General features: G+C 35.5%; 1 protein-coding gene and 1 long non-coding RNA gene across 15 annotated transcripts in view; one reads left to right on the forward strand and one right to left on the reverse strand.

Moving 5' to 3' along the window:
* Window positions 1-26372, forward strand: part of C1H8orf34 (chromosome 1 C8orf34 homolog) — a 190485-nt gene that overhangs the window by 99887 nt on the left and 64226 nt on the right. For all 14 annotated transcript variants that reach the window (XR_010347424.1, XM_064388565.1, XM_064388593.1 and 11 more), the window contains 2 exons: window positions 13999-14084; window positions 18937-19010. Coding sequence is in view for 13 of the 14 variants with exons in the window: in XM_064388565.1 (XP_064244635.1) it covers window positions 13999-14084; window positions 18937-19010 (160 nt within the window). In the remaining variant the exon portion in view is untranslated. The remainder of the gene's footprint in view (window positions 1-13998; window positions 14085-18936; window positions 19011-26372) is intronic.
* Window positions 8838-14621, reverse strand: LOC135280577 (uncharacterized). The gene is made up of 3 exons (XR_010347462.1): window positions 13331-14621; window positions 10936-11025; window positions 8838-9170 (listed from the first exon to the last, which is right to left on the reverse strand). It is a non-coding gene; the product is annotated as an uncharacterized LOC135280577 (long non-coding RNA).

Raw genomic sequence — 26372 nt, forward strand, 5'->3', positions numbered from 1 at the left:
GTTTCTGGAGCTTCCTACAATGAGAGCAATGACTTGTGAGAAGAATGGATTAAACCAATGGTTTTCCTCCATGCTGATATCCATACTTGTGATCAGACTTCATTTAGTGCCAGTATAGCTGCTTCCCTTTGTACCGCAAAAAGGAATGCCAAATGGAAGTGATTGTAGTTAGAGATAAAAACCAATTTTGTTACAAGACAAACTAAATCCAGTTTATATTGTGGAGGAAACCTGCAATGATGTTGAGACACTGCATTTGGGAAAATATTCTCACTTGCCTGAAGTATTTTAGACAAAAGTACAAACCTGTGTGAATGTCTTGAGAGTCATAAGAAATGAGACTCAGAATTGACATTATTTGAACTAGAATAAAACTCCCAGACTTGCAACGTTTTTAGAAACTGATATTTAACCCTCAATCATAATAATTTCACCAATCATCTTCAAATAATAAACAGGTAGATAGTTATCACAGACCAGGTCTGTAATTTTTAAAAAAGGTAAAGTTCTCCACCCAGACATCCAGGAAATAAAAGTGGAAAATTCTTTCAAGATATCATTCCAAATTGGTTTTTATAGCTTATGATTAAAAAAACTAAAAAAACTCCCCCAAAACAACCAAGACCCCAAAAAAACTTTGTAAAAAAGTCCCCAGAGGGAGATGAGAAATTAAAGCAAGGGTTAATTCTACTGGAGTATAAAATGGTTTGTAGTCTGGCATATAACAGTAAGAAACAGAGAGCTTACTGTTTTCTGTATAGATGTTTCACACACGATGAGCGAAATGCAGATGGATAACAGCTTTAAGAGGTTTTTCAAATGGGGAAGTAGCTACCAGAACAATGTTATTCCCATAGCTGCTCTTGGACTACAGGGCAAGTTAAGTAGCATATTAAGTCATCTAAATAAAGGGGTGACATCATTCACAAGGTGGAACAAAACAAGGTTTATAGATACAGAAAAAAGGCTACAAAAAAAACCCAGCCTGTATTTGGAAGGTTTGCTTTTTTCTATTTAGCCTGAAAGATTAGGAAGGACACTTCTACTAAAATGGATCTCGATTTTGATTATTTGAGTAAAATGGTTATAATAATTCTTTCTTTGTCTAAGGGCACAGTTGGTCTGAGTGGCTTATAAAATAGACTGACTCATGCTGTAACATGTTTTTGTGAATCCTTTCTCACATACAGGAAAAACAAATGCATTTCACATTTGGCCAATGAATTATAAGACATCTTCACGCATTAGCAAAACTTGTATGGGTTAAATAGATATTTAAATGACAATTTGTAAAAGCCAAACACCACTTCCATATTTCTCATATGTATTGTGACTTGCACATTGAACGTTTTGCAAGAATTTAATCAACCATAAGGTAAAAGATAATATTAATGTACTATTGAATGAATTACAGGGGGTTTTCTTTTTTCTTTTTTCTTTTTTTTAAGGACCACCCATTATCCTTGTATGCCCACTGCCATGCTCAAAAGTTAAATCTTGTTCTTGTGGAGTCTTGCCAATGCATTCCTGAAAGTAAGAAGCTTTTTGTTTTTAATAGCGCAAGGGCTGCATTCATTCTTTTTAACATCAATAGATTACAAAAAAGGGGTTGCGTGTGATTAAAAAAGAAATGGGATTATAGAAAACATACTGTGCCACAAGCTTGAAGGCTTCTGAACAAGAATGTTGGGACGGAGCACTAGTCGCATACAAATGTAGGTTTGAGATGCAATGTTTTAGTTAATATGTTAAGATTAGCTAAAGCAAAAGGACAGTGTAGTGAGGCCTTTTAACATATTAGAGGAATCAAAAATATAGATATAAACAAAGTACATCTGTACATTAGAAAATTAAATGGAGCTTTCCTTACTCTCACCCTTAGGATGTGGAGTGCAGTTCAAGTGTAGTAACTTGTATCCTTGAGCTGTTAATGTAGAATAAATGAGGTACTGTGTGCCTGCTGCCATTATAGATATTTTTGGAAAACTTTGTTTGAAGAAAGTACTGAAAAATTCTCATGCCAGTTTGCCTTTCCTATGAAACCTTACCCTGCTCATCATCTGTGACTTTTACACCTTTAACATGTCTTGTCCTTCAAACAGTCTTCAAGTTAGCTTGTTTATTTACCAGTAACCTTTTCTTTAACAATTTGGATTTTTTAAAGTTTGGTTTTCTACACTATAGTCTCCACTACATCCATCCATGCTTGGGATATAATCGTATAAACTATGTGGTGCTAACTGAAATTTAGAATCACATATTAGTTCTCTGCAGTATTTCAGTGTAATTTGAGCAGATGTTCATGACATGGAGCCCTGACAACCAGGAACCTACAGGGGAGGAGACAAAAGAAATGAAGGAACCAGCTATTATTTGACATAATTTCAGATTAATGGTGGAAACTATGGAACTGTTGTTTGAATTGGCCATCATATATCTCTAGAAAAGAACAGGAATTATTTGGTTGGCTGGGGAATTCTATAGTATTAATCTAGCTTCAACTGTTTTATAATCTTAGGGTTTGTATGGAAGTGCTTATATCAGTACCACAAAGCTCTGGCAATACTAATGAGACTTGAGGTCATAAAGAAGCATTTGGTGGAAAACTTGATAATGAGCTGTGAAGAAAATAGTCTGAAGCTTGACAAGTGAATCTACTTTAACTATCAAAAGCAGAAACGCTGATGACTGTAAAGAGGGAAGAAATTGCTGTTAAAAAGCAATTTTACTGCATGCACTGTCCCCGGACAACACTCCTGAAACTTCAAACAAAGAGAAAAGTTAATGAAATTAATTACCTCTATGAGGAAGATCATAAATACTGATTAAAGACTACATTTAAAAAACAGACAATGGTGATGGGCTCCTGGAAGATTTCCTCAAGAAAAGAAAGGAAGCCTACTGAGCTTCCTCTGCTTCCACTCTGCACAAGATCCCTTCCTTATCATTTATGACCAGTCTGCTCTCAGTGTCATTGTGTTCCCTGAACAGAAACCATTGGTAAGGCTGAGTTGTGTTTTGAAATGAGAGGGGTTCTCCTACCTTGCCCAGGCATGTTATCCCAAAATAACTCTAGAACTGGGGATGGAAAGGTGTCAGGGAACAGATACTGCACCATGCCACATTGGGATAGTGGCTGATTGGGTAAGATGACAAAGGGTCAACATCCGGCATCCTCTATAGATGCCATATGTCCTGGCAGAAGAAAGGATGTAACTTTTGCTACTGGTGCATTTTCCTTGGCACTTGGTCTAAGTTTATGTTCTGTCAAATTAGACTAAACCATCACAGTAGATGCTTCTTTGTTTTTAGCAGACTGTTGCTGTTCAAGTCAGACTGTAAGATTTCTTTCCTAAACTGAGCATTCTGGCATCAGTCACCTGAGAGGGAGTAATACCATGAAAATGCATGCAGGACTAAATGACATTGAAACTCCATGGACTGTTTTCCTTTTATCCTGACCATATGTAGCAGTGTGTGCTACCTGCGTGACAAAATAAATGGCTATGTCTGCATTGAATTCTAGCAGGAAACGTTCTGCATGTGCAAATATGCCTTAGCTGCTACGTGAATTGTCAAAACTGCTCTGTGAAGGAAATCTGCAGATGCTAACTTAAAGGTGGTTCTAGTATGTTTACATGAGCTATAATCATCCCTTTAACTGCAGTGTTAAGAGGTGATGGAATTAGAACAAAATCTGATCACAGTGAATATAAAATAAGTCCCTGGTGTTTTTTTATAGTCTCTAATATTATTAATCAATAATACACAGATGTGTCAGAAAGAATAACCTCTCAAGTGCTCCATATAATCTCTTATTGACTCTGTACACTGTGATGCAATACTGGAGAATGGGCACAGGTATATGTGTGGTTTGGTACAAGTATTTGCATAAAGAATAGTCTTTGTATGTCTGCCCAGTAGTGGTAAGGCCAGCTTAGTGACTCAGTTTCTGGCAGAAATTTCTGCTTTGTTAATTTTCCTGAAACCTGGGAACAAATTACTTCAAAGTACCAAGGGGGAAAAGTGTTTCCAAACTAAGATGGTTGGTACAGAATGAATGTTGGCAGGAAAATTCTGTGATTAGGGTTCATGTACAGACTTTGAGGAAGTTTATGTCTTCAAATCTAAAGCAAAAGTTTTGATTACATAGACGTATTTTTTTCTTTTCTGTCATACATTTCATATTATCTTTCTGACTGTGTACTATTTCTAAGTAAGGCTATTATTATAGGACAGAAAGTACTAAACATTCCAGATGACTCATGTCACTATTTTACATTCTTTTGTCCTTTATCTATTTTTTTTGTAACCTTAGTTTTATTGGACCTCTTGTTTAAAAGAGCTGAATTTTCCTCATGTTTGTTTGTGCCAGCTTCACAGATTTTGCCCTAAACAAAATGTTTTATTTGCATATTTTCCCTTTTAATAGTGGCAAACAAGTAAATTAAACTCCATATGGTAATGCTTTACAACTTTTAAAAATCTCCTTTCACTTTGGAAAATTGAAAACAAACCCCATATTTTTCCTTTGGCTAGTTAAAACTTCTTATAAAGTAGAAAAATGAAAATAATTATAGGAAAAGAAAAAGATGTGGCAAAAAGAAATTAAAAAGTAAATATTCACTTTGCTTTTTCGATGAGTTGCATTTGAGCAATGGTTAATTTGCCCAGTTTTGATGCATAAATAGCCAAAACAGTGTATTCATTGTCTTTTGATTTTGTAAGTGCTAAGTACAGCAAAAAGAAATAACTTTATCTTTCCTTCCCTGGAATGGTGTACCACTTTGGTATCTTGTGCTTTCAAAGCAAAAGAAAAACACTGAAGAAAATAATTCAGAAAATGTTTTTACTGGCGCTCATGGTTATCAGAGACAAAGACCATAAATAATTTCTTTAAGATTTGGTAGGCTGACTTGCTATGATTAAGAGTTACACGCTGGCTTGCCTTTTCTTTCACTATCTCATGTTTCTTTAGAACATCTTACTGTATGCAAAATACAAAATGTGTGATTTCAAATTACTTTTTGAGTTCATGGATCTAAGTTTGACCTCTGAAATGCACAAGATAGTATAATTTTTAATCCTAAACCTCAGTTAGTTTCATGGAAAGCTCCCAATTAGTTGTGTTTTGGAAGAATGGCCAAAGTCTCTCTATTTTCAAAATCTTAGTAGTGTCTTGGGAAGGCAACAATATAAGACATGAGATTTACATGAAGTGCTTAGACAGAGATCCCAGAAAGATCAGACTACTTTCCTCCCTCTTTTTTTTACATGTTTTTCCCACTTGGTAAATTCACCAAGCAATAATTTCAGTCCTATCAGAAGTTCCACAAAATACTGTGATAATAAAAATATCATCTCTTGTCAAAAATTATAGAGACCAGTGTTTTCCGATGATGTATTTCCCTCTATGTTGGATTTAACAGCTATTTTATTTCTTTAGAGTATGCACATGTGAGGTAGACTTGTTTCTTTCGACTTAAATAGCTGTCAGTCAGCATAAAAGTAATGGAAGAGTTCCATTTGTTTGAAGAAAGATAAGTGTTTACATGTTACAGAAAATAGACTTAGACTTGAAACCTGAGCACTAGGTACATTTGCCTGTGAGTTACGTCTTATGCATACACCTTATCATGATAAATCTGGTTTTGGTAACAAGGCAGTGCACCAAATTTATCTGGAGATAGCCCTGCTGTGACTTATCTGACAGGGTATTAATATGTGGTTTTGGTTATGCAGGAAGAATGCAGCATAAGATGCTGTGAATTAGTGACATGTCACTCGACTGTCTTTTATTGTTCAACAGTACCTGGATTGTTTTGTTTTTTTTTATTTCAGGCTGGTTGTTAAAGAGCGAACTGGTTTGAGCAGGTTGGTACACTTGCAAACATTTAAAACTCCTGTGAAGGAATTCTAAGAACAGTAGATGTAAAGGATTTTTTTAGGCCTTTTGAATGTCCTGGTCTTGATTTGTAAAAATGAAGGAAGTAAGAGCATATTTGAATATTAAATGAATGCTATTTTGCTGATCCTGAAACTTATTCTACTCTCTCTCAGTTTAATGGAGGGCAACATCTGCTTCATTCTGTCCTTCATTTGCAGATCTTGTCAAGACATGTCTTTCTCTTCTCCTGTACAAAACCCATTTAACCCCCTCAATAATTAAAAAAGACAAGTGCTTTACCAAGCTTTTTCTCCCTTCTTTTCCTTTGCTGTCTTTGATGTGTGCTTTGCAAGCTAATTCTCTATGGCAATGTTTTGAGATTCTTTCTGGTTTTTGTACAACGATATGATGTATATTAGCCACAGAAGTTTCTTCTGGATGAAAAGGATACAGGGAGGAAGCCAGGAGATCATGAGCTTGAGGAAGCTTGTTGGTCATAATTTGAGGCTCTGGATAGCAGTTTAATATAGCTCTTAAAGACACAAATGCACACTCACACACAAAACTCTTTCACAAGTCCTAGAAAAAATGGTTCACAGGAGAAGAAAGAGTGTTAAGTCTGAAAAGACTGACAAAGACTGTAATTTTTCTCCTGTGAGATAATGGTTTGAGGCCAGAAGCAGATAAAAGATTGCCATAAGAATGGCCTAATTCCCCATCTTGTAAAAGGATTAGATAATTCAGTCTCTTTATGGATTCCTTACTCTGGGAAATATATTTCCACTTTTGGTTCTCCTCAGAAATAACTGCAGAGTGTACTTATTTAAAGGCACAAAGACCTGCATTCAGACATATTGGAAAGGCAAACAGCACACAAAAAAGATTAATTTGCAGGCTGTGTCAATGTGTAGGTTTTACTCAGCAAGTGTATATTCTTGTATTACTGGCTGAAAACATTATGCTGTGCATTAAACTATTGGTGATGAGGAAACTTTCCACAAAAATCTCCAAGAGTGACTGGAAAATAGTGTGTTTAATTTGCTAAAGGAGAATGAATTTCAACCAAAATCCATTTTTAACTACTGGTTTTATTAATTTTCAAATAATTTGATGTGTTCTGGTGTTTAAGCACTGAGAAATAGTGTCCTTAAGAAGGTGAGTGCAAAAGCAAGAAACAGACTGTGGTTTGAATGGAATTGGTGAAAATGAATTTAGTTTAGATTAACTGTACCTTAGATCAGGGTGAAACTCAAATAATATAAATTCTGTATACCTCACATGAATAGAATTGCTGGTAGTAAGAAGGCCTGGTGGCCTTCCATCACTTCTTTAAAGTGGATTTAAGGGAATTATAAATCTCTATTGGAAAGCATGCTGAATGTATCATTAAGCATATATTCCTACATTTTATTTGGAAATGGTACTAAATATCTGTATTTATTTGTGTGGTCTTATAGTTTAATATTGGAAATGTCTGCCTTGCTAGGTAATGTTCTGCAGGATAATTCAATAGTCCTCATGCTTCATTTCTCTTCAATGCAGATGCTTCCTGTATTTTAGTATAGAGTGAAAACAGAAACTGTGGCACTGATTTCTTAATATAGCAAAGTGACATGCTGCAGAGCTTTTCTGTTGTTGCTTCAGAGGTGGCAGCCGCTCTTACTGCTCACCAAATTCACAATCCTCTGTTAGAGGATCCTCCTCCCATGGATCTAAGGCATTTTTCTTCTACAGTTCAGTGATCTAAAAATCATACAAACTTTCTTTAAAATCTAATCTTCATTAGGAAGGTAATGTGTGTAGCTAAAGCTGATGAGGAGTTTTACAGGATAAAGAGTACTTTTGCCTGTATATTTTTAAAATAATATTTATTTAATATAATTTTACCATTATATTAACCAGTATAGTCTGTGCTGGAAAATGGACATCTTCGTGTCTCTGTAACTGTGAATACAATAGGATTTTTTCTGGCAAAGTTTTAATATTTTTATATTTGTAAAAGACATTAGTAAAACAAATTGAATAAGTCAGAAATTCCTGGCTTTATATTTAGGTGCTGAAAAAGCTTTGGATTTTACAGCAGTATAAGGGAGTGTAGAACTTGTGGAGTCAGTAAGTCAAGGTACATGAGGTCAGAATTTGGATCAGTATGTTTGGGAACAAAGAATGAAGTAAACTCATTATTATAGGCAAGTCAGGACAGATGATTATGAAGCTTGAAATACTCTTACTGGTGTTGAGGTTGCTAGGGAAAGGTGCAAGAAAACATTCAGTGTAACCTAAAAGCGTGTGGGGCCTCTCAGGGCTTTGTTGTCTCTGATCTCTGTTGCTATAACTTCCCTGGAGTTATGTATTTGTCCTAGGGAAGTTATAATTCAGTATTACAGTGCTATCAGAGAAGGTTAGATGTAGATGTGAAGTTTTAAATTACAGAAAGGAAGCAGGTGATTTGGAGGGAAAAAAAAAGAAGTCCAATAACTCAAATGTATCCTTCTTCTCATCTCTGACTAAAATTCCCTTTGACTGACAAAGGAACATCATCATGTTATGTGTATAATAAGTTTCTTTTGTTAATAAGTTCAGGATATTAATTATTATTATAAAATGTACATTAGAGTTTTTGATCCAAAATAATAACTACTTCTTAGAGAAACTAACTGTAAATCATGGAAGTATGTGGTAGGATTTTTTCAAGAGAATGGGTAACCTACTTTGAATAATTTAAGGAAAATAAGAGATTCAACAAATCAAAAATCTCATTAATTAAGATGCTAATTCAAACATGACACTACCTCTGTTTCTCAGAGAACTTTGTTGTTGTGCACTTAAAAATATGCATCTGTTTTGGCTGATCATGAAAACGACTTTACTGCTCTTTTTGCTGAGTGATTTAAGGATTCTTTACCAAATTTTCCACTATTTCTCACCATGTTCAGCTAAAAGACGTCAACTGAGTCTTTAGCAATGGAGATCGGGAATTTTCCAATTAAATGTGTGTTTTCAGGAATAATGTTTCACAGAAACCAAAATTTTTTACAGTGTTTATTCAGATTCAACAAAATTTAGCTGACACAGGGCAAAGCAAAGAGAATGGCTGGAGCTGCAGTGCTTAGACATGCAATTTCCCCCCTCTTCCTTGGAGAGTGCCCTTTACTGTCCTGGAGCCCTGAAGGAATTTTTCTTCACTACTAAAAAGTCAGCAGAAGCATTTGTATTTTCTTGAAATAGCAGGTTTTCAGGATTTCTTCTCAAGTGGAGTTTCAGTTTCTGTTGTCGTTCACCTCTAGGGAACATCAGAATTTGAGAACAGTTATCCAGCTCTAGTTTGCTATGTTTAAAAATAAAAATAAGTCCTTAGCTGTGTACCAGAATTTGAAGGCCATCCACAAGCACAGTAATTATATAACTCTTGCCTGCAGTTGTTTATTTGGGATTAAAGGAGATTTTATCTAAAAATGATAACCCTTCTGCTGGTTCATTTTAGGAAGGAATAGATAGGATTTTGGTTATTTAAGTGACATATTTCTGGAAGAATAGGTGAAAAAGAGCATTAACCTAAATATAATCTAAATTTCTGTCTGTAAGTGACAATCATCCTCTGAATTTTTGGCACAGAAATTTCCTAATGTACAACCTCTATTATAAACTAGCACAAGACAATTATTAATACACTTACTTAGACAATTATTAATACACTTACTTTGAATCAGTAGTCTATGCAAAGAACAAATACTAGAGGGCATATATCTCAATATGAAGTATTGAAAGCCTTTCTATACTTTGGATATTTCATACTTTATGCCTTCTTAAGCCCCGATGACAGAAAGTACCTATGTTTATAATTATTTTATTAATCCCATGTAGTCCTAAGAAGTATTATGTGAACTATATTGGTATTTTTTAATTCTAGCATTCTGCTATAACATCAAATTTAGTTTATCTAACTACTTATTTTAAGAATGTCATAGAACAACAGTGTTGACATAGAGGAGAATCACCATGTATATCTACATTTAGTGCACTGGAGGAGTTCCCAGGTATGAATTTGCCCTGCATCCAACCTTGATAGGTTGGAGAGATGGGTAGAGAAGAGCCATCTGAAATTCAACAAAGGCAAATTCAGGGTCCTGCACCTGGGGAAGAATAACCCTTTGCACCAGCACAGGCTAGGGGCTGGCCTGCTGGAAAGCAGCTCTGCAGAGAAGGACCTGGGGGTCCTGGTGGACAACATGTGTCAATGAGCCAGCAGTGTTTCCTTGTGGCCAAGAGAATCAATGGTATCCTGTGGGTGCATTAGGAAGAGAATTACCAGTGGGTTGAGGGAGGTGATTCTAACCCTACTCAGCCCTGGTGAAGCCACCTCTGGAGTGCTGTGTCCAGTTCTGGCTTCCTCAGGACAAGAGAGACATGGAGCTCATGGAGCAGGTCCAGTGAAGGGCTACAAAGGTGATGCAGGAACTGGGATCTCTCCTTCAAGGAATGGCTGAGGGAGCTGTGCCTGTGCAGCCATGAGATGACAGAGGGGGCCTTATCTATGTTTACAAGTATCTGAAGGGAGGGTTTCAAGAGGCTGGATCCAGGCTTTTCTTGATGATGCCAAGAAATAGAACAAGTGGTAATAGGCAGAAACTGATGCATAGAAAGTTCCACCTGGACATGAGGAAGAACTTCTTTCCTGTGGAGGTGACATGCAATGGAACAGGTTGCCCAGAGAGGTTGTGGAGTTTCCCTCACTGGAAATATTCAAGAACCATCTGGACACAACACTGTGCCATGTGCTCTAGGATGACCCTGGTCAAGCAGGGAGGTTGGACCAGATGGCCCACTGTAGTCTCTTCCAATCTGACCTATTCTGTGAATCACATTTTTAAAATCATACCAGCAGGAGGACTGTATTTCACACTTCCACAAGCTTGTTTGTAGTGATAGACTCTGTATAATGCTTCTGCACTAAACCTATAGAATTTATTAAGAATAACTTTGGTCCTGAATTCCTTAACAGTTTTTTTGGAATGCATTTTGGGGTCAAAGAAAATTGAAATATTTACCTGTAGGCTGTTTGCTTTTGTAGCTCCTGAAGCTCCAACATGCAGCTGTTTAATAAAACTGAAACAATGTCCTCTAAGCAAGAAAACCCACTAAAAACAGATATGGGAAAAAAATGTTGGTTATCAGGTATCAAACTGACTCAGATTAAAATAATTAAAGCTGAAATAATGCTTTGGTTAAGAGATGAAGGAGTCTATCAAGTGTTAATAAGATAGGTTTAGAAGAGTTACCTAAAAAATACTATGTGTTTTTCTAATGAATGTTTCTTTCTGCTTAAGAGTTTTCAAGTGTTTTCATTTTACTGTGAAGAGATCTTATGAATAATACTACTTTTAAAGAAGAAATTGTAATAGTCCAAGTACCAGAGTTCTTTTAGCAAAAAATAGTGTTTGCGACTTTTTGTTGCTTGAGTTTCATGAGAATCTATTTTGATATGAATCTGTATGTAAGATATACATTAATAAATTGAAAATTGGATGTGAAATTAAGGTATGGATGTGTCAAACATCCTATTCACCCATCCATCCAGTACCCCAGCCACTTCTTCCTACAAAGTAAAATTGTATGAAGTAGATTTTCTGATTAGATACATTGAAAAGATTTTTTGTATGTTTTCTTCATGAGGCAATGGACCACTGAAATATATCTAAATTCTAGAATAAGATGAGAATAGTTCCAGTTATTCATGTGTGGTTTGGATTTATCGAAGCTCAGAATGGGAACATATTATAAAATCTTGACAATTCTGATGGGATAAAAGAAGCAGCTCCACTTTTAGAGATAGTTTTTATATTACTGTAATGTAACCAGAAAGGGTTGGAGTAAATTATCCTTTTAATTAAATATAAATGAACTACCAACATGGCTGGAGAGAAGAGTATCTCACTTCTGGTTCCTGCAATTTCATGCATATCTTTCTAAGACTGAATATGTGTTTGCAGTAAATGTGCCTATGGATATAATGAAGGAGAATGGGTGAATTGTATTGCAGTGGAAAATTTTGTGATTTTTGAGAGCTTCCTTTTTTGCATAGTTATTTCATTTGCAATTTGTTTTCTCCCTATTTTAATATCTTTAGGATACAAAGTAATTTGCTTCTGTTTGACAAGCTAGGCATTTAAAGAATTAGCAACTAGAGCATTAGAAGCCAGGCACAGAGCTATAAAAGATTCATAGAAGTAATTTTCAAGATTAGGTTTACAGCTTCTAACTTTTACATTTTGTTGTCTTGAGTTTTATGTTCTATGAATCTGCCACCTTAGATAAGAAATATTATGAATTTACACTGAGCTTTCCATCATAAATAAATAATTATAGGGGCAATAAAAGGAGTTAAAAGTAATTGGGGATACAGTTATTGGGGGAACAGTTTTGAGGAGTACAAACAAATAGATTACTTTAAGATCCATCTATATTAGATAACTGTGAGAATCATAAAATGTGAAATGTAGATAGGGCAGATAAGGGGCTTCTACTTGGTTTCAAAAGTTAATTTCAAGCTTAGTATAAAACAGCTGCAGAGAGTAAGAATACAGCATGAAAAGAACTTTTTTTTCCTTCCAAGAAATAAGTTATTTCTTTCCCCAAGGTTTTACTTCAATGCATTTTTATGATTCCTGGGCTTTGCAAAATTGAATTGCATTTTTCTTATTCTTTTCATGTCTGAATAAATCCAAGGTACGATAACCTTTATGTAAATGGCAGTTATATTGCATTTAGAGCTACAAAGCACTTCTTCAGAGCAGAATTTGTGCCCAGGGTTCATAAGAGCCTGGAGAAGAATGGTGGAACTCCTGGGATGTTCATTTGAAAAAACAGATAGAAGCATTATTTGTATAAATTGCTGTCAATGCATTGCAGTCAGCTGGTGCAGTGGGAAAGCCTGAAGACAAAGACTGCCATAATTACTGTATTTTCCTTTTAACAAGTAACAAAGGAGGAAATATTCTTGCATACATAACCCCTGTGGTGGGTTAGCTTTGGCTAAAGGCCAGTTTCCTACCCAGCTAGCAAGATGACAGGAGAAAATAGAAAGTAAAAGCTTGTGGGTTAAGATGAAGATAGGGAAATTGTTTACCAATTACTGTAATGGGCAAAGAAGACTTAACTTGGGTAAAATTGTTTTAATTTATTTCTGATTAAAATAGGCTTAGGTGATGAGAAACTAAAAGACAGTTTTAATGTCTGTCTTTTCCTCCTCCTTTTCCTGGGCCCAAATTCGCTCCTTCACTTCAGACTCCTCTCCCCACCCACGGAGCAGAGCAGCGGAGACAGGGAATGGGGGTTTGTGGTCAGGCCATTACAGGTTCTCTCTGCCCTTCCTTCCTCACCCCAGTTTTCGCCTGCTTCAGTGTGGGATCTCCATCAGCTACTGTTCATCCCAGACATACTCACCTGCCTGGGTGTTGGTCCTCCCGGGGCTGCGTGGATATTGCCCCTGGCATATCAGCATGGGCTGTAGGGGAGTATCTACTCAGAGTACAGAGCACCATCTCCTTTGACCTTGGTGTGTCGTCTGCTGTGCCCCACTCTTCCTGTTCCCTGCTCTTCTGCCTGTGTGGCGTTGTGGCTGGCTCTTCCTTAACTATGTTTCCTCCAAGGTGCCACCATTTTGGCTGAAGAGCTCAGCTGTGCCCTGCTGTGGTTCTTTTTGGAGCCAGATGGAACCACCTGTGACTGGCTCAGGGCAGCCCCAGCCTCTCCTCACCAAGGCCACTGCACTGCCAACACATTGACATGGGCATCCAATATAGTGCTATTCAATTAAATTTTTTTCAATGTAGGGAAGGAAACTTGCAGTCTCACATGCGCACCAAACCCCCACTTTTGTAAAATAAGACTTACAAAAATGCTTAAGCTAGGATTCAGTTGGCTGTTTCTTGGAGGCTAGTTTTAGACAGTCCAGGTTATGATTGAACCATGAGTGTGGGCTTTTCAGCAAAGCTGTTATTTTAATTTGGGCAATGTTATGAGCAGGATAAATAACCAGGGATAATCTTCTTCTGTGTCTTATCCATTGAATATGATTGCAAATGTTTTCATTGCATTTTTCCACAATTTAGATTGCAAGGGGATAATTTGGCAGAAAGGCCAGAAGATGTCTCCATGGTATCTCAGACATCTGAAACAGCAGTGTCAGACTCTGATGGTAAGTTATATAAACATTTGCTGCTCATAAAAAACCCCCCAAACATCAACATCTTGAATTTGAGGGTAGAGGTTATGTCTGTAAAAGATTAAACACTTCCAAGAGATTGTTCCTGGGCATTTGAACTCAATCATTTGCGCTTCAAATCTGTTCAAAGAGACACTAACATATTTTTTGTCCTGGCCAATTAACACTCCAGAATAATTCCTAGGCTTATTTTGAGAGATGCATTGGGCCAGAATTTGTTAGTAGACAGATTTTATCTTAGCACACTAACATTTAAAATAGCTTAATAGCATAGTCATGGGCTATTCATTGCTGCTTTTATGCCAAAAAATGGTCTTTGAAATATTTAATTTATTACTACACATGCATCCAGATGATTCAAATGTTTTACAGTAGAAAGAAAGAGTTTATAAAATAACTCTTAAAAATACTTTTTCCCCTCATACAAACATGTTCATATGGTGGGTTAATCTGCAGTCAGGACACTCCAACTTATTTCAATTTCTTCTCAGGTTTTTGAATTGAGTAACATTTGAAATGTTGAAAAAGGCACTTCATAAGGGATATCTTTCCAGAGAATACCCAGTTTTCCTATGAAAGATAAAGCTGATGAAGGTTAACTTTATCTTAGCTGCCGCTGTAATGCAGAGAGAAACAAATATAGGTTTTGACAGAGAATCTGCAAAGATAAATCTTTCAATCTTTCAGTCCATTCCCTTACTGTTGGGTCAAACCAGCAGAGTCTACAAATTGTATGTTTTGATTTGCAGTGTAGTCTTCAGCAGCCATGGACAAGTTAGCTATGGTGATCAATTAACACAAAAAACCCCCCAGAATGTTTTTTTTTTTTAAGTTATCCTACTCTCTGTCTGCTGCCTAATGCTATTGTATATGCTATTAGATATCACAGCAACCTGAGCTTTCACTCATATCTCTTGCCTCATTTGTAAACCAATCATTAGTAACTAATATGTCTTTAAAGATTAATTTTTCAAACTGATTTTGTGAGAATGTGTGGTTTTATGTCAAGACACTGACTTTTCCTTTTATCTGCCATTGATCACCTGATTGAACAAGGTAATGGGACATTCAGAATCTCAAAACATGATGTCCTTGCAATCTTCAGGATGATTGTTGGCAAGAGATGCTCAGACTGATTACTTCAGTCAAGCCCTGTGAAAGAGAGGCAAAATTCTATTCTTGTGAGAGTGATTCCCAGAAAGGGAGGTGGTGGTGGTGGCTTGCTTGGGATAAGTAAGGCAATATGCATGCATGAGATTATTGCAACAAAAGCAAATAGGTGGGTAAGACAGACATGTGGGAAAAAGCTCTACAGTTCACAAAATAATTTTTTAACAGATCTCATCCTTCCATATTCCTTCCTGTGTACCTTTGCTCCTGAAGTGAAAGTATGCCCACTTTGCCATGCCATGTTCTAGAATTGCAGGCTTCAATTAGGTTTTGCTAAGTGGCAGCGACACCAGGATTAAAGAAAGTGAAACCATCAGAAAGTAGTGGATGCTGTGTAATATTGGAGCTGGATCTTTCATTGTCACAAAGTATGGAGCACAAAAGTGCTACAGCTGTTCCACTTTCAGCCACTTCATGTGCTTCTGAATACTCTGCAGTCAATATGGGTACAACGAGGATGGAAGACACTTTCTTCAAAAAACACCACATTCCATAAAATACAGGGAGGAAAATTTAGATAGGAAGGTGGGGCACTGATATCCATGATGTTATAAACATCTGTCTCGTGTCTATGAATATAATGGACCTGTTAGTCATGTAGCTAGAAAATAACAAGGCCTCTTGGGTGAAAAGACTGAGATCAGTAGTAAGGTAATGCCAAATTTCTGTCAAGAGGTGCCCTCAGAAATGTTCAGTGTTTCGTAACCTATGGGTGAGTCTTTTTTTCCTAAAATGTTGGCTAGTGCTACGCTTCAATTTGAAAAAAACCCACAGCTGGATTTCACAAGTAGGTACAGACTATAAACAGACACAGAACTCAGGCAACTGCCCATTCTATCAATCTTTCCTGTAAATGCAGCACAATATTTTCTCTCTTTGCATGTGATACTTATTTCCAATAAATATTATGTATAAGAGGATGATAAAAAACCCTCATAAAGATATTAAGTAACCCTAAGTAACCAAGGCATTGTTGTACTGAATTTTTAGTTATGCCCTCTTATAGATGTATTACATCATGAAATAGTGACTAGCAGGCTTCACTTACCAGGTTTATTTGAATTTATGTTCTGCTATTTATCAGTACCAGTGCCCTTAATGAGGGAAAAGGGCGTTGGGAAGTGCTGATGCAAGCCATCCATTCAAGAACAAGCAAGGTGCTGATGCACAACAAAGTTGAGAGTAGCTTTCTTTAGATAATTATCTGTTTCTATTGTTAGACCTGGAACATCTCTCCTGTGAATTTCAGATTAACTAAACTCAGAAGTGATTGGCAGAACATCTGATCTAACAGCCCTTATAAATAAGCCTCATTTAAAGGAATTCCACCTACTAAAGTCAATGCAAGAGCTTATGTGAGAAGGTCCTGTGCAGCATCAGACACTATACTGACTCCACTGACAATCTGGATCTGGTTCTAATTAACCACTACACTGATTTCCCTCTAGTATAATCCTGCTGAATTGGACAGACTTGTGTTTGAGCTAAGTAGTAAAAATGAGAGGTAGGAATCAGGTGTCAAGATAGAAAAACACAAGAAATTCTAAAGCTGCAGTTTCTTTTCACTGTCCTAAACTATACCTCTCAAAAATTTTCCCTTTTCCATTAGACCACTTCACAGGAAAGAACTAAGGGAAGAATTTAATAGTTTCTTGATTTTGATCAGAAGCAGCAGCATAGATGATGCACAGCAAACTTTCCCTGTAGATGCCAAGCTTGTCTGGGTTTTCTCTTTGGTCAGTTCTCCACTGAGCCTTGCTCTTGTTCTGTAGAGGTTGATGGGAAGAATTGCTGAGATACAAAAGATATTCAAAAGATACGCACTACAACAGAACTGATCCAGAAAAATCAACATCCAACAGCCCCCAATCTGTTTATCAGGTTGGTGGATTGTAGAAGCAATCTACTTCAGTATTTTTGGGAGGTTTTAGATATGTAGAAATAGTATCACTTAGGAATAATTGTTCATTTATTCCCAATTTCCTATACCATACAACCTTGTTTCACTTGTTTCATTTTCTTCTGCTGAAGTCTACCTTACCCTTAGAGTGAAGCCATGATATAAGGCAGGAAAATAAGACGTTATTGCAAATACAGCTTTTGCAGTCTATGCATTCTTGTAGAAGTAAATTTAAAATGCAGTCATATATTAGGGAGTAATCTCCTAATACAGGATAAATGAAAAGTATAAGACTTCTAAACCACTCCTCAAATATCTGTGAAAAGCTGTTTATTATGTGAGTTTCTTTGCATGTATTGTGCAACTCCACATATTTCTGGGGTGTGAGCAAAGACTTGTTTTTTTTGTGACTCCACCTAGAATAATATTGGACAAAGGATAATAGGTTCTGTGGTACTCTGCCACTGTGTAAATATGGTATTTCCTATTTTATTATGCTATTACATCTACAGCTCTACAGATTATATTGTGGTATATAATACTTATCTTGCTAAACAAATTTTGCTAGAGCAAAATTCACATCAGTGATTTATTCCCTATCAAACAGGAGTCACTGGTTGTTTTGGGGTGTTTGGGTTCTGGTTTATTTTTGTTTGGGTTTTTTTCCTCCCCTTTTAAGTGTCATTATAGTAAAAAGTTCAAGACATTAGGATGTAGAGGAAAAGTTTGGAATCGGGGATGTTCAATAAAAACATGAACATATGGAACACATATAGTGTTGTTATGGGTGGAATTGCATGACCAGGGTAAAAAATTAAAGATACAAATATGTGGAAATTAAGATTGAGGACTAGATTAGGCAATGGCAAAAGTGTGGCAACATCTCTCAATTCCCACACAATTCTCTGACCACAGCTTTGCATTATCATCACCTCTTTGCCCTCCACATCAATTTGTGTTTGCAATGAATTGATAACCACAGCTGCCACGCTTCACAGTAAGTTCTGCTTTCATAATACATGTAGCCTGAGATGTTTGACAAATTGGATTCTGGAAACATAAGGACTTCCCTGCTAAGTGTCTGAATAACAGCAGAACACAGGGAAGATCAGGACATCATCTTTTGTGTTAGGCTGCTGACGCAGCGTCTAAGTGCCTTAGCAGAGTGCTAGGCAAAGAGTGAAACTGCATAGAATGTTACTTGGAAATTTCTTTTTCTGATAGGGTTGCATAAAATCTGTTTTAAGTCATTATACATGCATCAAAGAGACATTTTAGACTCCTCACAAAATTATGTCATTTTACAAGTAGCAATATGGGCAAAAAAATGCTTTCAAGGCTTTTAAATGTTGTCTAAATTGACCAAATCCTTTTACTTCAGGAATCTTAACTGAATTAATTTGATATAATTTTATTAATTTTATTAAAGCTGGAGATCCCATACTCCCTTGTGTAAAGGGTAAACAGTATTTAGTTTAAATTGTAAAGTTAATAAAGAATCTAGAAGATACCTTGGCCACTGAAGAGGGTTGCTTATCACTCTAGTCGTGTTAGACACTGTTCCATGTTGCATTAAAGTTATAGATTAAAATCAGACATAAATTATAGTCCATTGAACTGTAACTGAAAAGTAGTACATTTACAGTAGCCACATTTACCATCCCAGGAGTAAATTTTTAGGCATTACATTTTCAAAGTGACTAACACTTACTTGATTAGAGTGATTTACATTTCTCTTGTACCTCTTTGGAACAGCTCAAGTACCTGGGGTTGAAACACTCACAGAAGATATTAATGAGTTTCAGAGTGCTACTCAAGTGGCAGCATCTGTAAGTACCTTCCCTTATGGGTAATCCTGTAATGTTTAAAATTAGTTTCCTAAAAAATAGATTGTGCATAGAGATAAAAGTTGTCTTTGCCAGCACTGTTGTCCTGAGAACAGGGACAGAGAAAGAGAAGAAAACAAAATTTACATAACCCTTCTGAATTTTCAGTTCTCTGCTTTAGTTTTTCCATTCTAGGAAAGGGGGTATTTTGAAATACATTATTATAATCTACAAAACCACATGTTGTTGGGCTTGCCCATTGAAAGTGCAGTAATTTTATACATATTCTGTATGTTTTAAATGCTAGTCAAATATTAATTTTACCAGATAGTATTCAATTTTACAAATTGAAGAGAACAACATAATTCAAACTCTAAATTTCATTCTTAAATGAAATATGAAATATGAAATTCTTAAATATGAAATTGTGATATCTCAAATTTAATTTAGATTTTTGTTACTATTTGCTTGAAGACTAATAAGAGCAGTTTACTAAAAATGTATGGCTAGTTTATATATATTTTTAAAAGAATGCAATGTTATGCTTGGTAATATTTTCATCACTTTTTTATTTTTAAACTTAAGAAGATCTCTGCAGATGTGCAGCTTGTGGAAAACATAACCAGCAGTAAAATAGTTTTTAAAGAATTATATACTCATAATTTTGGTGCTACTAATATTGCACCAGGAGTTTGAATATAGGTTAAAGAAATTATTGCTTTTTTTTTCCCTAAGGCAAATAAATTGAGTTGTTAATTTTTGCAAAATTTTAGAAAAGTGTAAAAGGACACATCAATTCCTGCTCAGTCTCTTCAGCAATACTGCTTTATAGCACACTTTAGTGTTGATATAGGAAGTGAAAGAAGGGCTCAGTATTTGTTAGCTGAGGAAAAAAAAGCAGTATAAAGAAAGAAGAAAAATGACAATGCAGATTGGTCTTGCAGTCTTTAGGCAGCTGATTAAGCAGTGTGAATAAAGCTAGATAGTACTGAAGTATTTACAACCAGATTATTTATCAAAGCAGTTGAGGGATATGGAGTTCCAGATCAATCCCTAAAGCTCTTTGAGAAATTGGAGTGTAAGAACCTCACAGAGCATTTGCTGATATTGGGCAAAAAGAGTAAAGAACAGAACTTCAGCTGGCATTGCTTGGAGCTTCTTTTTCAAACCTCCTTTTTGCTTCCCACCAGCAAACAGAGGGGTAGAATAAATTTTGCAGCGGTTTCAGAACTCACATTTCCTTATTGATTTGGACTTGTAGCTACAAAGCTTGATTTCACAATTCTGCAGACATGCAACATGGGGAGAGAGAAACAAATGAATTGAATTACATAGAAAAAAATACAAGGAAAACAAAAGTTAATTATGCTTGTTAGCAAAATCTTGTTACAGAAAGGTACAGCCTTCAGCTGAACAGTTTTACACGTGTGCTGTGTGCAGGCTTAGGAGCAAACCAACAGTATGTACCTGTGTTCATTTCATGCTCTGGTAGTTGCAGGCTTATTTGCGGTTGCCGGGAGGATGGAACTGCCAGAGGCAGTAAGATTCCCTGGGCTGAATCGCTGAAATCTGGCTGATTTTGTAATTACCAGTGCTGCAAAGAGAAGCCAAGAGCAGTTGCAGCTCTTGCTCTGCCTGTCCATCCTCTCCTCAGGGCAAAGGCAGATCATTTCACATGCCCAAGCTCTGGAAAAACTACTTTGCCCAAGTTTCTAAGGAGCCAGTTACTGTTAGTTCACACGTTTTGGATTTTTTTTTTTTTGTTTTGTTTTGTTTTTTTGGTGTATTGTGTCTTAGTGTTCTTGCTTAAATGCTCTGTAGCTAGCTGATTGTGTACTTTTGTCTCTTTATAATACTTGATATTCAAAATTAAAATCAACTATCCAACACTTCATCTGTAACTGTATCTCCTCAAAAAGAAACAAATGATCCAACTGTTCTCATTGCCTTTCAGGGCTTTGAAGGAGAGATCTGTTCCATGCTCCCCTAATAATTTTCAGTGAGACTTATTCTTTGGCAATCTTGACATACAAAATACAGAGATAAAAGTGAGATGCCTCATAGGAAGGCTGTGTAGATAAATGCAATCTTGAAATGGATTTCCACAATATTTCAAAGTAGTAACACATATGCCTATAAACAGAATTGATACCAAAATATATTCTCATGACTTGAATGATTTCTAGATATTTTATGAGATGCGGGAAAAATAGAATAAGATGTTGATTGGACATTTTTCATAAATTTGATAAATTGATTCATACAAATGTGAATATTACATGTAAAAAAAAATCCTGACATAGTTCAAGGTGTGCAATGTTTAATATTGGTACTGCATTCCAATAGGGTAATTTCTATTTGTGGCTAATTTAATAGATGATTATATAAATTTTTCTCTGCTAAGGTACATTTGACAAATTTTCCTCAAAGGTGCCTTGGCCTTCAAAGGATAAGTGTTTTGAGAAAAATTGTAGGACAAAGTAGCAAGAATTATGCATAAGGATTTTCAAAAAAATCTTTGGATTCTTTTTTTCATCTTTAACATGGATATTAAAACAATCTGGATACTAGTACTCAAAAGAAATAGGCAACATCTATGTCTATTACGTTGTTCATGTAATTTACACTATGCTTATATTATGATTTTCTTGCAGCTTTGTATATGTTTACTGTTCTATTTCTGAAAAAACTGGTTTTTGTAGGTAGACATTTTTCTTTATAGTTTTTAAAATAGAATATTTTGCTATCCTGTATTTTTCATAAAAAGAGTTAATGTTTGAAAAGTTGAAAACTTAGATTTTCAGTGCTGTACAACTCCAAACAAGGCATTCTGGGTGAATAAATGAGTAAAGCTGGCAGAAAGATGGTTGAAGTATTTACAGGAATCAACACTTTCCCCAAGTGTTTTGTAAGGATTCAAAGTGGAAACAGGCATTCAAAACATCCTTGGAGATCCTAGTTTACTCCCTGGCCAATATTTTGTGTCAGGCAAAATGCAAAGTGCCAGGCAACATGCAAAATCTTTTTCTTGAGATTTTTTCACTGTGGTGAACACAAAGTTTGCTAGCCAAATGTTTAGAACATTTCCAGAAACATTAAGGAAAATAAGACTCTAAAAATACAGAAGTGAAACTAGGAAAAATTTAAATGGCCTGGAATTCTAGCAGGAATGGAAAAGCAGGGTTGCAGAGGAAGCTGCTAACTTTACAGTGATCAACAAATAGAAACAGGGTACAAGCACTGAGCAGATCACATGGAATAGCCTTTGCCTTCTCTCTGACTTGTTTCTTTTACCAACTGGATCTAACAGGATTTATGCTTAGTTTTTGGTGGTTTTTATGTGAATCTTGCCTTGCACATGCACGTAAAAAGGTATATATTTCTTTTTAAATTATCCATGTAAGGCAAACCAATTCAAATGCAGCAGAAACTGGAAGAAAAAAGTTGTCCAACTGCAAAAAGCGTTTCTGCTTGAATGTGCCTTTGGTTTTTGCTCTTTATTACTATGAGAAAAATACTGTAATAAAGTGTTTTATAGAAGTTTTTTGTTTTAAATATTTTTTTTCCTGTATTCCCTACTGCTTTGAAACATTCATTTGCTTTCATAGAGGAAATACCGACATGGATTTTCTGTGATAAATGCATAAATTCTTTAATTCTGTGTGTAAAATGACGTTAAGCTTCATGCACAAGGAAAAACTAAGCCTTTATTTTTGCTGTCAATATATGTTGAATACAATAATATTACAATGTTACATTATTTCAGTTCTATTTGTTGGAAGTTTTCATAGCTTTTCCCATTTTTTCCCCTAGAACAGTAATATGAAGTAACTTAATTACTTGTTTGAGTATAATCAACAGAAATCATCCAAACTTCTGCATTTAACTAAATCTATAAATTATTTACTGGGTTGGGGTCACTGTTTGGCATTTAGCAGTTTATTCATTTAAGTAGCTATTTTAAGATAGCACTGCCACATCAGGAACAACAGCAGTGCACCTTTGTGGTAGTAGGAATTGTAAGTGTCATAGTTATATCATATTTATGTTCAAATTATAGATTTATGAACATATTTATGTTCAAATTGGTGTGTTCTGATACAAAAGTTTTCAAATCCAAGCTGATTTTTGTAATTATGTAGAAATTCAGGCACTTAGATTTGAAATTTCAGATTTTAACTTCAATATTTAAATCTTCTATAAAAACAATAACAGTTAATATTGGCTTACTTCAGCTCTTCCACAGGTAGTAACAAATTCCCTACACAAATGTGGATGTTTAACCACTGTTAGGTAAGGTAACAATATAAGATGGTTAGAAAAGCATAATATCAAGGTTCTTGGGAAATAAGTGATAATTCCTGCAAGTAGGAAAGTTAAGAAAGTAGTTTGAGTTGCATACCCTGGACCTATTTGGATGAGACCTCCCTTATGTCAAACAAAATCCATAAACCAGATTTTTTTATATACAGAAAAAAAAAAAAAGAAAAAAATTCTTGGGTGAAAATATTCTTATTAGAAAATATTTAATCCTCTTATTCTAAATTGAAAGAATATTCTGAACTCTAGAAAAATATATGTAAGAAAAGGAAATCAATTAATACCTTGTTTTTACCTGTCTGAAATTTTGTGTTCTTGGACATGACAAATTCAGAAGTGCTAATTCAGGTAACGGTAAATAGAACTGAAGTTTAGAAAAAATTGTTCTGGTTGCATTTCAAAAACTGAAACAAATGTGATTCCCAGGTGACCAGATATTTCCTCCTTCCCACTTTCCTGTAAACAGAAAAACTGTGTGTAAGTTAACTGAAAGTACCATTTTTTTAGTGTAAGGTTTAGCGTAAAATGTGCTGCTGGCTGACTGCCACGGGGAGCCAAAAGCTTGTAATTTCAATTACACGGCATTTCAAGTAGAACAGGCCCTAATGTGGAAGAGAGGATTAGAGGTGGCAGCTGATATTGTAACAGAGCTCCAAGAAGCCTTGTATTTTTACAGTATCAGATGGTTTGCTCACCTTATGTCCTTGAACAGATTATGGAAGCTGAAAGATTAAATATTGGGTGACCTCTTTATAGAAAGAGCATGTTGAATGAAGAATCCTTAAAGAAAATATTGCACAAAAAATATTTTTTAATACTTCCTAGACTACAGATTAAATGTTTTGGTGAGGTAATAATGTAAAATTTATTTCACATAGACTGTCAAGGATTATTTAATTCTTCTGCAGAACATCTGTACTTGCCACCTGCTTGGCCAGAGTGGGAGGGACACTTGTAAACAAATTGTCCAATAAAGAGGTTTTAGGTTGTGGGGTTTTTTTTGTTTGGTTTGTTTTTTGTTCTTTTGTTTTGTTAATTTTTGTTTTGTTTTGTTTTTGGGATTTTGTTGTTTTGGCTTTTGTTTTTGTTTTGGTTTTGTTTTTTTTTTTTTAATTTGGAGGGATCTCTGTGAAAAGCCTATTTAAGATATTTAAGTTATTCAGCAAAGTAAAGCTGTGTTATCATAGAAGGTGTATTCCTTAAACTTCTGTCTCCTGAAGCCGTCAATAAAATTTCCACTTGATTAGCAAAACTATGTAGAATGTAAAGTACAATAAACCCACTTTTCATATACTTACAGTTTGCTAACTGATTTGGTTTCACCTTTTGCTCATTTCATAGTTATCACTCAGTTTTGATGGTCTTCCACATCCACCTGGGCGTGCACGGGAATACCTTGGTTTTACTCTGAAACAGACCCAAACGGCATAGAAATATGTGCTGAATACTTTATAAAAACTTTTTTGGCCAGTAAGGAACAGTAATTTATTTTCTAACAAGTACTTGATTTCTAGATTATGTGAGCTGGAGCCCTAACTCTTGGTCTAGCTATTCTGAAATGCTGTGCCTCTGCAGAACTCACCGGGTGTCACTGGGTATTACATAGCCCAGGTCAACTCAGCTCAAAAGTGAGATCAAAATATTCACATCTGCACTGGCTTTTTTTTTGAGGGACAAAAGCTGTACTGATTCATGCTGTGTTGCATTGTGCTGCAGATAGATGCACAGAGAATCAGCTTGAAAAAACTTTCTTACTCTTATGCATGACCTCCTTAATATTTTTTTTCTGTTCCACTGTGGTATTCCTGGTAAGTTATGGTGTTTTCCAGAAGTTTGGGGAATCAGTGATGAGAGGATTATTTCTGGCCTTATCGTGTGTAATATTTTATATGTTAGCAGTAATTTGGCCAAGGGGGTATGAGGAAGAAAAAAGCAATAATGAATGTATTGCATGTGAAGAAATTATGATGATATATAAAGAAAGTCACTTAAGAAATTGACACAAACTTGACCTTCAAAGTTGACAAATGTATCCCAAAGTACTTTGAACATATTTCTGGTGCTGAGCTCACTGCCTCACCTTCAAAGTTTGAAGGTGATGAAGAGGATGCAGAGTTGTTTCTGCAATTTAGAAAGACAAGAATGTCTTTCAGTAACATCCTCATACTTAGATCTCATAAATCTTGTTAATGGAAATAGGCCATTTATAAATTTTGGGCTAATATTTATAAACTGTAATGAGTGAGCAGAGGAAATGGTAGTTTGGAAGATGCTGAAATAATTGGAAGGATTCTATGCACATACTTCATACATACATGCTGTATTTTTCAACGACATTCAGTCTTCTGTGATTATCATTAAAGTCCAAGTTAACTGATATTAGTGCTTCATTTCTGCAGTTCCTGGCCAGCAGACAAAGGATAAGTTTTGGTGAACTGCAGTAAGAATGTTTAAATAAATGGTTTGCAAACCTGAATCTCTTTCTTAAGTGACATATTTGAATGCTGTATGTATCCACTGGAGAGAAGGCACATCAGGGAATTCTGCTAGAGCTGTACAAATTCATTTTTCCTTGCATTTGACTTGACCTGCTTCCAAAGCCTTCTTGATAACATCCCCTACTTTCAGCTTGTGTTTATCTTCTAGGAATAAGACTGTTGCATAAATTGTTTGCTGGAGACGCTGAGGACCTCTGTCTGTGTTTATGTGTTATGCACCTAGATGAACTCATAGTCTCAAAATGTTAATAATATTATTTAATTCTAAGTGTTATTTAGAAATATATTAAAAAATTACCAGGGCCTGCCTCCAAAAATGTTGATTATAGCAGTGGAATATTTAGCTTCAGAGAAAGAAGAAAAATGGTTACAGTACAGTTTTAATGAATTCTTATACCCTTTTTTTTTTCCAGATCATTTTGATTCTCTATTAAGTAAGCATTTAAGTGGAAGTTTCTATTATTATAAGCACATAATTTGTTTTTATGAAATGAAATTGCTAATAATAAATATCTCATCTTCCATAGAAACTATAGCAATACTTTTC

This window comes from Passer domesticus, chromosome 1, assembly GCF_036417665.1.
Source record: "Passer domesticus isolate bPasDom1 chromosome 1, bPasDom1.hap1, whole genome shotgun sequence".
NCBI classification, from domain to species: Eukaryota; Metazoa; Chordata; class Aves; order Passeriformes; family Passeridae; genus Passer; species Passer domesticus.